The following is a 13,610-nucleotide window of genomic DNA, read 5'->3' as shown; positions in this document are numbered from 1 at the left end:
AACTTTGATCACTATTTTCATCCACTTCTATCGCTTCAAATGTGTCTCCAACAGTTACAAGATTTCTCTGGGGGAGGGTCTGACCCCTGACACCGCACCCCTTTCTATGTTTATGGGATGAAGCTCTCCACCAGCCACCCATGGGCTGATGTCTTTGGAATAGGGGTCTGGTGCCAAAAGGGTCAGAGAGATGAGGTCCAATAAAGTTGGGGGGGGAGTTTACAGGGTATGGAGGACAATGGCCTCAACTGGGGAATGAGAGATTTCCAGAGAAGAGCTCCCTCCCTGCCCCCTGGTGAGAGAAGCCAGGCCCCTTGCTGCCCATGGGGCCCATGTCCTGGAGGAGGGGGAGGACCACCTCAGGTTGGGGAGACTGAGGTTGTGTGCCGGGCCCCCTCCTTCCGCCGCAGCACGAAGTCTCCAGGGGCGGCTGGGCTCATTGCGTAGAAGACATTGGCATTGTCAGGAATCAGGAGCTCTGACCAGGTGTGGAGATGATGGTGAAAGGCCCACATAACCTCATACTTCCCTCACAAAGGACCTAGGTAACCTTCCACCATTCACCTTGGAGCCTGAACAAACGTGGGTCCCTTCAGCTAGTGCTAAGCCAACCTCATTCTCCTCTCTTTGTGAACCTAGACCACTTCCCACTCAAAGCCTGCACAACCTCATGTCTCCCCCCACCTCCAACCCCGTGAACCTGGGCAACCTCCTGCTATTTCTCCCTGGAGTCTAGACAACCTGCACTACAAGCTTGAACAAAGTCAGGCCACCCAGCCCAATCAATTTCCTGCCCACCCCACCCTTCCCCCGCAGCCAACTCCCAGCCAAGTTCATGCTGCTCTCACCATGAACTTGGACAACTTCTGACTTCCCACTTCCAGCTTGTACAACCCTCACACTTGACACGTGAACAACTTCATGTATCCTTCCTAATGTCCAGCCAACTTCACGTCATGCCCTTTAATATGTCACTCTCTCTCTGGTTTTTTTTTTTTTGGCCACACTGTAGGGCTTGTGGGATCTTAGTTCCCCGACCAGGGACAGAACCCATGCCCCCTGCAGTGGAAGCACAGAATCCCAACCACTGGACTGCCAGAGAATTCCCTAGCATGTCAATCTCTTGCCTCTCTCTCTTTTTTATTCCTACATTTTTTCCTCCATTTAAAAAACTTTTAAATTGAAGTATAGTTGATTTACAATGTTGTGTTAAATTTCTTCTGTACAGCAAAGTGACTCAGTTATACATATGTATATGTATTCTTTTTCATATTCTTTTCGATTATGGTTTGTCACAGGATACTGAATATAGTTCCCTGTTGCCTCTCCCTCTTGAAAACTGGACAGCCTCCTACTCACCTGTACACTGCACGATCTCATGCTTCCCTACCCTGAATTTCAGTACCATGTGGCCCTCTCCTAGGCCAAGTTCAGGTAAATTCAGATCCCCATGCTGAGCCTGGACAAACTCATTTCCCCTCAGATGCAAGCCCAGACCCTGCTTCAGTCTTGTGCTCCACCAGGTTGAGCCTGAATAACCTCATGATTCTACAAATTTAAGCCCGGATGACCTTCTACACTCCCTCTCCACTGGACCCTGGACCATCTCATTTCCCCATAAATCCTAGGAAGTCACCTTTGGTGCCCGCTTCCCTCACACTGAGCCAGGACAACCTCATGACCCCACCTAATGGAGGCACCAATATTTTTCTGCCTCTTACCCCAACCCTGCTTCATCTCACCCCTACTCTGTGCCAGAACCACCCTGGTCAGTCTGCCACCCCCCCCTCCTGAAGCTGCCCCCCAGCTCTGGCTCCAAGCTGTCCCTGCTCACCCCTGTCCCCAGGAAGGACTTGGAAGAGCTGATAGTCCCGGGCCCAGGGATGAGCCACATTGTGCTTTTCCAAGGCTCGCTGCACCACGCTGGGGGCCTTGTCCTGACTAGTGAGCTGGGAAGAGAGGGCGGGAGGTGAGGGATGACAGCCCAAGCCCCAAGGGCAGGGCTGCCACCAGCAGGTCCCAGGCACAGCCCCTCACCAGGATGCTCCGATACAGATTTCCACGGTCATTGTCGATGCTGACTCGGATGACGCAGGCCTCTGAGCCCTGCTGCCCCGGGAGGGCGATGTGAGGGCCACTCAAGGGCAAGGCCAGGGTCCGGGGGCCTGGCAGGTCTGGGCTCAGTGGCAGCTGTAGGCAGTGGGGTGGGGGCTGAGCGGTGAGGCCACGAGGCCCCTCCCTCATTGTACTCAACACGTCTTCCTGCACACCCCAAGCCTGGGACATGCAATTAGGGTACATACACAAGCCCACATCTATGCGATCCCATCACATACAGACTTTCATGCCGTTACACGAATTCACACATGACTCATGTTCACATACAAGAAACCCTGTGTAACCAGAGAGCAGCGACTGCACCCATTTGCTCACAATTGTTGGATACGCACAAGCCCATGTCCATGAAAAACCCTGCACATGGTCCTGTGGATATTGTGGATGTTCATGCCCGCATTTCCCCTCCAGGTATGCAAATTCCTAGGAAAATGCATATCTGTGCAAAAGTGGGTGATTGCACCCCAGAGTGCCTTGTGGGTAAGTGGAAGCTCTGGTCCAGATCTGAGCATAACTGATGGACAGTCCCTCAAAAGGGGCCATGGAAATGCACATGGCTTCCTGGACGTATCCCTAGAGTGTTCAGCCAACTGTGTGCATAGTCTCCTGTGTACATACCTAGCCCCCAAATCCTGTACACACACACACACACACACACACACACACAGAGCCCTGGGTGCCCGCAGTCCCACATGTACACATAGTCCTGGTACCTTGGTGCTGGGGCCCTGGGGCCCTGGAGAGGCCGGAGGACTGCCGGGAGGAGGGTCCCTGGTTCTAGGACTGGATGGGGGGGACGCTGGGGACAGACTGGGGGAGACACAGAGTCTGAAGTGGGGTGGCTGCCCTGATCTCTGATCCTGTCCTCTGCAGCCCCTTTACCAAACGGGATTCTCACCTGGAGGTGGAAGATGAGGGATCCTTGGGACTCCCACCAGGGGATGAGCCTCTCTCTCGGGACAGCTTCCTGAAAATAGAGACAGGGGATGAGGTTGAGACCACACTCAGTCCCAGGAGCGGATACCATCTCTGCCCACGTCACTCCCCACATACTCCCTGAGACTCACGCACTGAGGCGCTTGGTGAGGCTGATTCGCCGCCGGACGTGTGGGGAGCTGGGGCAGGAGGCGGCCGGTGGCTCAATGACCCGGGAGATGCGGTAGCTGAAGGGTCAAGATGCAGACGGGATGGGGGGGTTGGGAAATGAGTTAGAATCAGTTGGGAGCTGGGTTTTGGGTGTGTGTGTGTGTGGGAACAGCCAGGGGTTGGGCAGCCAATGTTGGGGTCAGGGTCATTACAGCTGCAGGGTCTTATCAGGGATGAGATAAGATGGCTTGGTTGGCAGGTCACACAGGGGTTTACAGAGTGGGACTGAGGAGTCAAATTGGGTCAAGGATAGAGTTCAAGGTCAGATAATCACTGAGGTCAGTTGTTAGGATCATGGATTAAGTAGAATGAAAAGAAACCATTGGGACAGTTGAGTTGGATGCTCTGACGTAAGAGTCAGTTGCTCAGAATTGGGGGTCAATGATTGGGCTCAGAGAGTCAGATGGGGGTTATGAAGGGGGTCATGGGTCAGATCGGGCCAGAGGTGGGGGAAAAGAAAAGATGGGATGGTTGAATGGAATGGCCAGCTGCATGTTAAAGGTTGAAGTCAGAAAGTCAGATGGGTCAAAGTTTGGGGTCAGAGGTCAACTGGGGCCCTCGACTGGGCCACAGACAATGCAAAGTGACAGGCTGGGTGGTGGGGTGTCAGGGCTCAGGAGGGGGTCTTAGGAGGAGCTGGAGAGGTGCATGGGGGAGGTGGATCCAGTGTGTGATCCAGGGTCAGCGGGTGGGGGGGTGGTCAGGCCAGGCCACATGTTGGTCACCTCTGCTCCTCGCTGAGCTGGCGCTGGGTGCGCAGGGCAGCCAGGATGGGCAGGTGGGAGCTCAGGCAGTAGCTCTGACAGCGCCTCTGCAGCTGCTGGATGTGGGCCAGGATCTCCCACTCCTGAGGGGGTGGCCTCTGAGACCCCGCCCATGCTCAACCCCCATCCTGGACCACTCCCGCATGCCCACCCCAGTGCCCACTTACCTTCCTCCTCTTCTCAAAGTTGATGAGATCCCCCTGGGGGCAAATTTTGTCTCAACTGGAGCCTCCAGGGTCAAGGATCAAGGGTCAAGGTCAGGGGTTGGGATGTCAGGAGCCCCACTGCACTTAGGGGGCTGGGGTCAGGAGCACAGGCAGGGTCACGGGTGTGAGGTCAGGAGGCCCTCTGTGCTGAGGGTGAGTGAGGCTGGGGTCAGGAGTCAAGGGTCAGGGCTCAGACCTCCAGCATGTCCGGCAGGGCTGTATCCAGCATAACCAGGTCCGTGAGAAAGGTGCCAAGGTAGGGGATGGGGCCTGGGGGCGGTTTCTGTGGCCCCCAGAGCTCCAGTCACTCTCAGCCATCACCGACCCCATCAGGCTCCACCCCCCACCCAGGATCCTGCTTGTCCCTCATCCCAAACCACATCACTCACTGAGGGCAGGCTTCCTGGGGGAGCATTCTCCTCGGTTGCCTCCTCCTGGGGGAAGGGGAAGAACTGAGCAGTCCTGGGGTCTCTGTGACCCCTCCCTCGGGGAAGATGCCTCCATCACAAGCAGTTGTAAAGGCCATACCCAAGGGAAAGCGAACAGGGAGGGGGAGAGAACAGATAAGCAGCAGGGGGCAGGGCTCACTGGGGATGATGGGAGGTGGGGCTTGTGGGTGCCTTGGCCCCCAAGGCTGGCCTTAACACAGGTGAGAATCCTTGTACCTGGAGATCCCCCAGAAATGCCCTGAACCTTGTTGGCACAATTTTTTTTTTTTTCAGTTTTTTTTATCAAAGTCAAGTCCTTAGCAGAATTTTTTTTTTTTTTTCACACTTTGCTCTGACTCTGGCCTTCAGTGACCTTTCCCCTGTAACTTCTGGTATTTGTTGAATGAATAAATAAGGCAGCCACCAAGTGTGAGCTATAATGAGGGCAGCAGAGGGAGTAAAAACACAGGGCTGCCCACAGACAAGAGGAAGGTCATTCTCGAGGCATAGGGAAAGGACACTGAATGTTATGACAATGACAGGCAATGCCCTGCCGGGCCCTGCCGGGCCCTGAGTCCCCTTCCTGGGCCTGGGATCTGAGGGGTCCTCACCCATCTGTACCTGGGAGAGAATCTCTCTGCTGCTGAGGTGGTTGTTCTCATCGGAAAAAATCTGCGAAAGTTTCCTGAAAGTGGATAACGGTTCCCTGGGGGGACAGGAGAGGGGTCAGGGGTGGCCGCGGGGAGAGTCAGAGCTGGGATGAGGTGGGCAAGAGGTCCCGCGCCAGCGCCCCCCCCCCCCACCTTGCTCACCGGCTCACCGCACCCCAGCTGCGCTTGAGCCGGTAGATGGGGTTAGACTGCAGGGCGGACAGAATGGCGCGCAGGGAGGAGAAGTTCCGCAGTTCCCGGCAGCGCTGGGGAGCGGGGTGGGGGACGGCTGGTCACATCCCCAAGCCTGATCCCCAAGTATGATCCACCTTTGATCCCGTGACTTGTGACCCCAGGTTAGATCCTAACAGCCCCATATCTGACGAGCTACCCAGATTCAGCCTCCTCCCCCAGGGGCCCCCTCCCCCTCCCCAACCTGCAGTCCCAGCCCCTCCCCCAGCTGCCCCTCTATTCCCTTCCTCTGACCTTGGCTTCCCGTGTCCCCACTCCTTACTTCTCCCCGGGCCCCAGACGGACCCGTAGCATCTCTCCTAGACCCACACTCCTCCCCAGCCCAAGTCTCACCCCAGGTGTCAACCTTCTTCCCCCTTCGCCTTGCCACGCCCCCACTCTCTTTCCCGGCCCCCATTTCTACTCTTCCTCTCTGCTCAGGCATCTGCCCCGCTTCCATCCAGTCTCTTTCAGGACCTCTGCCTCCGTCTCTTGGCTTTGGTCCCTCCTCCAAGCCTATCCCCTCCCTAGTGCCCCCATCCCATCCTTATTCCTAGACCAGCCCTGCGTCCCTCTGCGGTCCCAGGCGCCAGTCCCGCCCAGCCACGTCCTAGGCTTTCCCTTAGGCACCTCCAAGCCCCAATCCTCCGAGTATCCCCAGACCCCAGTCCTCGGCCTTCAGCCCGCCCCCGACCTCTCTCTGGCCTCGGTGCCCCACGCCCCCTTCCAACCACCACCCCCGACAGGCACCTGCGCGATACGGATCCACTTCTCCAGCCGCTGCGCCCTCTGCGGGGCGGCTAGGCCCGGCGACCCGAGCACCGAGCCCAGCACGCAGCCGGTCACTGTGTTGAACTGGGTCACAGTGGCGCGCACAGTGGCGGCGGTCCCTGTGGCCCCCGGCCGGTCCCGCTGCGACCACACGGAGCCCAGGCACTCGAAGGGCCGCACGCGCGAGAAGAGCTCCTGCGCGCGGGGGTTGGGGTGGGTAGGATCTGTGCTCAGCTGGGCCTCTCCCCCTTCCCCCTCCCCTACGCCCCGCCCCCTCCCGGCCGCGCCCAGCCGGGATCCTCACCGCATCCATCAGGGTCAGCTGCTCGGCCACGTCGTCTACACTGAAGTCCAGGAGCTCAGGACCTTCCCGCACGAGTCCTTCCACCTCTTCCAAGCAGCCTACCGGGGAGTCTGGACGGGGTATCTGGTCAACCCCTGGATGTCCTGAGGGAGCATTAGAGGGGGTTAAAAACTCTGAAGTTTGAATCCAGGACTGGCTGCGTGACCTTGGGCATCTGTGATCCTCACTTTTCTCATCTGTGAAACAGAGATCTCCTTGAGTGTTTTTAAGAACGTGAGAGCAGCAGTAACTGTTCATTGAGCATCCTGGGTGGATTAACGGGGAAATTTATACACTAACCCTGCGAGGGAGGTACTATTATGCACCTTTTTTAAGGGGGAAACTGAGGCAGGAATTTGCTCTAACTCACATCTTCAGTAAATGGCAGGGATCTGAAGCCAGGTGCTCAAAGGCTAGAATAGAAAATAGAGCTTTTCGACTTTGAACCTGTATTAAGATAGGATCCATCTGCCCTTTTCTGGTGGTTAGAGGTGGTATAACCTTGTGGTTAAGGAAAGGTTATCGTCTTAACGTCCCAAGTTCAAATCCAAACTGGTCCACCGGGGTGCTGTGCGAATTAAGCAAGACTTTAAACCTCTCTGTGCCTTGGTTTCTTCACCTGGATTTTTTTTAAATCAAATGAAATCACGCATACCAGACGGCTATAAAGTACTCAATAAATACGAATGATTTTTCCGAGGTGGCGTTCAATGGTGGCGCCCCCTAGGGGACATTTTGGAAGTTGAAATCTTGCCACAAGAGGGGCTAGGCACGCATAGTGAAGAATTGTGCCACCAGTCTCCAAATGTCCCTCCAAGAAATTTGTGTCCTTGAAAAACCTGTTTACAATACTTGACACCTAGAACTCAACTATCTTGCTCATAAACACTAATTATTTTGGTCTAGAAAGGCAAGGACTGTTTAAGTGTGGACTTTGTTTTGTACGGAAATGGCAAGTGTTGTTCACCACTTTGGAAACTGATGTCACCAACATCTATGCTGCTGCGTCTGTGTCGCCAGTGCACTCCCCTGCATTAGTTTCTGGCTGCCATATTCACCATGATGCTATGGCAGGTGAAGGCACTGAACAACTTCATCGTGTCTCCTGGTGAGGCATGCCCAGACATTGACATACCAACAAGTATAGTTGATTGTTGTGTAAATTGCTTTTGTTTTATTTCTCCTTCCTATTACAATTCCAGCATCACATTATTATTTTAAAATTATCTGTGTAAGTCTGTTTAATTATCTGTCTTTCATTTCGTATTAGGACAGGTGGCCATTGCAAAATATTACTTTATTTTTATTTTTTGGCTGTGCCATGCTGCATGCAGGATCTTAGTTCCTGGAACAGGAATCGAACCTGTGCCCCCTGCAGTGGGAGCTCAGAGTCTTAACCACTGGATCACCAGGGAAGTCCTGCAAAATATTAGTTTTTAAAAGTGAGCATAGGGGGAAAAATTAGCCATAAAAAGAAACGAAATTGGGTCATTTGTAGAGATGTGGATGGACCTAGAGACTGTCATACAGAGTGAAGTAAATCAGAAAGAGAAAAACAAATATCGTATATTAACGCATATATGTGGAATCTAGAAAAATGGTACAGATGAACCTGTTTGCAGGGCAGAAATGGAGACACAGATGTAGAGAACAAACGTATGGACACCAAGGAAGGAAAGAGTGGGGTGGGATGAATTGGGAGATTGGGATTGACATATATACACTAATATGTATAAAATAGACAACTAGTAAGAATCTGCTGTATAAAAAATAAATAAAATAAATTTTTAAAAAATCCCACAACTTGAGCACCAAAAAAAAAAAAAAAAAAAAAAGTGAGCATAGGGGAAAAAAATTGCACATAAATCTAATCAAACCTTTAGCTCTTACAGCAAATATGGTGAATAGAGGAACATGCTTCATGTCACCATGAGAAAGCTAACAGGTAAATGGAGAAGAATGTGAGACATTCCTCAGGACAAATGACCCATTATTTCTTCCTAATGCCATTAATCAAAAGACAAAGAGGAACTGTCATAGAAAAAAAGAGATCTAAGAAATGAACACTTGGGACTTCCCTGGTGGCGTAGTGGTAAAGAATCTGCCTGCCAATGCAGGTGACACGGGTTTGAGCCCTGGTCCAAGAAGATCCCACATGCTGCGGAGCAACTAAGCCCGTGCGCCACAACTACTGGGCCTGTGCTCTAGAGCCACAACTACTGAGCCCGTGTGCCACAACTACTGAAGCCTGCACACCTAGAGCCCGTGGTCTGCAACGAGAAGCCACCTCGATGAGAAGCCCGCACACCACAACGAAGAGTAGGCCCCGCTCACCTCAATTAGAGAAAGCCCGTGTGCAGCAACGAAGACCCAACACAGCCAAAAGTAAATAAATAAAATACATAAATTTATTTTTTTAAAAAAGAACACTTTAAATGGATTTTTTTTTTTAAGTGAGTAACTTTTTTTTTTTTAAATTTCATTTATTTATTTATTTATTTATTTATGGCTGTGTTGGGTCTTCGTTTCTGTGCGAGGGCTTTCTCTAGTTGTGGCAAGCGGGGGCCACTCTTCATCGCGGTGCACAGGCCGCAGGTCTCTCAGTATCTCGGCCTCTCTTGTTGCGGAGCACAGGCTCCAGACGCGCAGGCTCAGTAACTGTGGCTCACGGACCTAGTTGCTCCGCGGCATGTGGGATCTTCCCAGACCAGGGCTCGAACCCGTGTCCCCTGCATTGGCAGGCAGATTCTCAACCACTGCGCCACCAGGGAAGCCCTAAATGGATCTTTGGTTTTGAAAGAAAGAACTACTAAGAAGACAACTTGGGAACAATAGGGGGATTTGACTTGAGTATTTTTTGATATTGAGTAATTATTGCTGATTTCGTTGGAAAAGATTGTGGGCATGAAGGTTATATATATTTTAAAGTCCTTGTCAATTACCGGTGCGAACCGAAGTATTTGTGTGTGAAGGGACGTAAGTCTGGGATTTGCCTTCAAATCATCCTGAAAAAATTTTTTTTTTTGGTCAAATTGATAACTGTTGAAGATGAGTGATGGGTGTTTCAGTGTTCTTTATATTATTTCTCTCTACTTTTCTATATGTCTGAAATTTTCCATGGTAAAAAGTAACCCCCAAACAAGGATGTTAAGGTTCCCAGATCCTGGCATAAAGTCAGTGTTCAATAAACTGTTCATTTTCTCCTCTTACCTCAAGAACTCATAGCTTAGGGCAGCACTTTCAATAGAATTCTCTGCAGTGGTGGAAATATTTTCTACCTGTGCTGCCCGATGTGGTTACTGAGCACTAGAAATGTGGCCATTGTGACCAAAGAACTGATTTTAATTTTTATTTAATGTTAATTAAGTTCAATTTTAATAGCCACATGGGGCTAGTGGCTACCCCACTGCCCTGTGCAGCTCTGATGACTTGGAATCAGCCGGTGAAATCTTGAAGGCAGAGGAAGAAAGATACTTGGTAACCAGGAGGGAAGATGAAGGGATAAAATGTATATAAATAACTCTCACCAGGGGAGAGAAGTGGTTGCTACTTTGTAAAGCAGAGAGAAATGTGGCCAGTTTAAGGATTAAAGAATGGATTAGGGATATAAAGCTCTTGTGACAGGGATCAGATCAAACACAGATGGGTGAAAGATGATACTTTATAAGCAGGATGCAATTATTCAGTAGACAAATCCGTGTTGTAACTGACCCTGGAGATAGAGTTGGGGACAAGACCAATGGGCTCTATGCAGAAAAATAAGGCAGGTAATAGCACTCAGAGTGGGAGGCTGTATTTGTTGGGAGGGGATGTGAGAAGGCATGTCTGAGGAGATGACAACTGAAAAAAGATCTGAATGAAGCATGTGGATATTTTTCCTTCCCCCCAAAGCTCTCTACAACAGAGGCTGGCAAACGTGGCATGTGGGATCTTAGTTCTCCAACCAGGGATTGAACCCATGCCCCCTGCAATGGAAACGCAGAGTCTTAACCACTGGACCACCAGGGAAGTCCCAGCAAACTTTTCTATAAAGGGCTAGATAGTTTGCCGACACCCACTTTACTAGAAAATATCAGTATGATTTATTGTATCGATTTCATTATAAGTGGTAGATTCTAATAAGTAAGAATCTGTGATAACAACAGTAATGAAAATAATACTGTTAAATATTAAAAATAATTTGCCAAGCCCTCATTATTTGTTTATTTACTTGTCCACTAATTGTCTTCCCCAGGGAACAGGGAGCTCCTGTCCACTGTTATGTGCCCAGAGCCAGTGGCTAAATATTTGTTGAATGAATGAAGAAGCCAATGAGGTAAGTACTGTCATTGTCCCCATTTTGCAGATAAGGAAACTGAGGCTCAGAGAGGTGATTTTTCCAAGGTCGCACAGTCAGCAAATGGCAGAACTAGGATTTGAACCCAGGTCTCTGTAGCTCCTAAGGCAAGTAGTAATAGATGATTTGTAGCCAAAAACACAGGGTACTCTGACCCAATGAGGGACTATCTTTGTAGTTGGGATGTGTTGTGTGGGGGAGGTGATAGACAAATGCCAATACTTTAAACAAAGGGCTATTATCCCCATTTTACAGGTGGGGAAACTGAGGCTCAGACAGGGTTAAGAACCTTGCCCAAGATCTGTAGCTCCTCCGTGAGGGGAGAAGACCCCTGGGGGAGGGAGAATGCCTGTTCTGGACACTATCAGTTCCCCAACCCGCTCACCTGCCCATGTCTGGGACTGCTCCTCTTCTTCCTGCTGTGGCTCAGCATCCTTCAGGAAATCTCCCAGCAGCTTTTCTGCCTCCCGGGCCTCAGCCCCTGATGGGGCTGCCCAGCCCAGAAAGGTGCAAACACTGCCTAGGTCCGAGTGGGCAGGGGGGTCCCAGAAATCCTGAGGGTAGTCCCGCAGCCAGGAGCCCAGCACTGACACCACAGCCCTGGCCAGAGGGGTGGGGCCTCAGAGCCCAGCCCAGAGTTCTGGACCTCTGGAGCCCCTACACTTCAGATCCTTTTGACCTCTATGCCCCCCCTGCCCACACCCGACGGGAGACAAACCTCAGGTTCTTGTTGAAGGTCAGATCTCTTCCCTCTGTCTTCTTGATCTCTACCCTGGAAAGACATCCCCCCTCCGCCATCAGGTGAAGAAGAGGGCGGCTGGAGGGGACTCAGGAGGAAGATTCTGGGGTTGGAGGGTGGGGTCCTAGTTCTAAACCGGAGGGAGCAGACGGAGTATCCAGGTGAAGGTCTGGGGTGGGAACATGAGAGTCTCCCGTTGGTACTGACCCCGGCGGCAGGGGCGGCGGCGGCGGTGGCAGGAGAAGGCCCAGCACGCGGGCAGTGGGCACAAAGGCCCGGTGGGTGGCCAGGAAGGCAGGCACGAAGCCTGGGTCCTGCTCGCGGTCTCCAGACACCAACTCCCGCGCCAGCCGCTCCAGCCGCGCTGCCCTCAGCGCCCGCACCTTGCTGGTGCGGTAATGGAGGAAGGTGTCGGCACCGGGGCTGGGGGCCTGCGGGGCAGGGTGACCGCAATGAGACACAGAGGAGTGGGCCCCAGCATCCCATTCCAATCATGTCTTTGGGAAGCACCGATCTTGCATCTGATCCTGTCCATTCTTCTGCATCCTGCCCCCTGAGTTCATTATTCTCCCCCATTGCACAATCGACCCCCGAAACCCGCCTGGAATATCCTCATCCGCCCAGGCCCCGCCCTGCCCTCTGCCCCATTTACAAGCCACCCCTACCTCACCCCCACCTCCGCCCCCAGGCTGCTCCCAGCTCTCCTGCCGCGCTTCACTGGCCCGTTCCCAGGCTCTCCGCCCCACCTCGCTCTCGCCCGGTCTCTTCTAAAGACCACTCCTCCTTCTCCAGCTCCGCCCCACTAAACCTGGCTTACCTAGGCCCTGCCGTCCAGTTCCGTCCCCAGGTCCTGCTAGTCACCTCGGCCTCACCTGGCTCCGCCTCCTCATCTACCCCACTCACCTGGCCGCCCCCAGGCTCCACTCCATTCTTACCCGGTCGCCTCTAAGCCCCGCCCCTCCTTCGGGCCCCAGTTCCTCCCCTCCACTCAGCCCCGCCCTCACCTGGTCGCCTTCCGCTCAGCCCCAGCCTCCTACCCCTTCCTCACCTGGGTGCCCCGAGGCCCTGCTCCCGGACTCAAGCGCTGACTGCGCTGCCGCCGCAGGGAGACACTATACACCGCGCCGTCCTCGGTCTCCTCGCCCCAGTCCTGCAGCGGCGCCTGGACGCGGAGGCGGGCTCAGGACGCCGCAGGGGGAAGGGTCCCGGGACCAGGGCCCCGCCTCTTCCGCGGACTCAAGCCTGATCCCTCCGGTTTTATCCCCCTTTGCCGGCCAGAGTCAGTGAGACTCGGGGCAGGGGCCCGGGCTCGGGAAGTCCCCTCGGCGTGGCGGGTACCCTCCTACCTAGTCATTGGGAGGATGGGGTGGCATTTGGGGACGTCCCAGGGTCCAGTCTTACTGAGTCTGTCTCTAGTCCCTCCCGCAGATGCGCTCAGAGACACTCCCCCCACCAATCATCCCTAAAAGGAACCAGCCACTTCACTGGGTCAGGGGCCGGGAGGCCAGAGGTAGGGACTCCCAGGCTGTTGTTCCGAAGGGTCCGATTTGAGGGGAGAGAGGATCCAAGGGGCGGTCGGGGACCTGGAGTTTCTGGACTTGAGGGTCGCCAGGGATGTGGGGTCCTGGGACCCCAGGTCCCCTTACCAGGGCGAGCTCCTTGCTCGTTGTCCGCTCCATGGTCCGCTCCCGTCCCGCTCTGCCGCGCGGCTGAGTGAGGCGGAAGGGCCGGTCGGGGAGCAGTGGCCGGGAGTCGGGCCGGCGGGGCGGGGCGGCCGGGCAGCGCGGGGGCGGGGCGGGGTGGACCCACGGCTCGCGGTTGCCCCTGCCAGACCCCAGCGCCCGGCCCAGGGCCCTGGGGAAGAGGTCCGAGCTCTCCGGA

General features: G+C 53.7%; 1 protein-coding gene across 6 annotated transcripts; it reads right to left on the bottom strand.

Annotated features, from left to right (window-relative positions):
• RGL3 (ral guanine nucleotide dissociation stimulator like 3) lies at positions 1-13,457 on the bottom strand. Of its 6 annotated transcripts, XM_036846145.1 has the most exons (19): positions 13,376-13,457; positions 12,778-12,891; positions 11,937-12,160; positions 11,709-11,762; positions 11,376-11,590; positions 6,616-6,758; positions 6,291-6,506; positions 5,472-5,575; positions 5,281-5,365; positions 4,621-4,665; positions 4,428-4,514; positions 4,193-4,225; positions 3,987-4,108; positions 3,183-3,278; positions 3,014-3,082; positions 2,829-2,925; positions 2,038-2,190; positions 1,835-1,949; positions 1-478 (listed from the first exon to the last, which is right to left on the bottom strand). In XM_036846145.1, exons 1-19 carry the CDS (start codon positions 13,406-13,408, stop codon positions 360-362), a joined length of 2,124 nt encoding a protein of 707 aa, XP_036702040.1. In that variant the 5' UTR covers positions 13,409-13,457; the 3' UTR covers positions 1-359. The 6 variants fall into 6 exon arrangements, with proteins under 6 accessions (XP_036702040.1, XP_036702044.1, XP_036702039.1 ...); XM_036846149.1 differs by lacking the exons at positions 1-478; positions 1,835-1,949 and having other exon boundaries at positions 2,098-2,190; positions 3,187-3,278; XM_036846144.1 differs by lacking the exons at positions 1-478; positions 1,835-1,949; positions 2,038-2,190 and having other exon boundaries at positions 2,212-2,925.
• Between the last annotated feature and the right edge of the window lie 153 nt (positions 13,458-13,610).

This window comes from Balaenoptera musculus, chromosome 3, assembly GCF_009873245.2.
Source record: "Balaenoptera musculus isolate JJ_BM4_2016_0621 chromosome 3, mBalMus1.pri.v3, whole genome shotgun sequence".
In the NCBI taxonomy this organism is placed as follows: domain Eukaryota; kingdom Metazoa; phylum Chordata; class Mammalia; order Artiodactyla; family Balaenopteridae; genus Balaenoptera; species Balaenoptera musculus.
The sequence above is the reverse complement of the archived record's forward strand: the minus strand, read 5'-3'. Positions and strand labels throughout refer to the sequence as shown.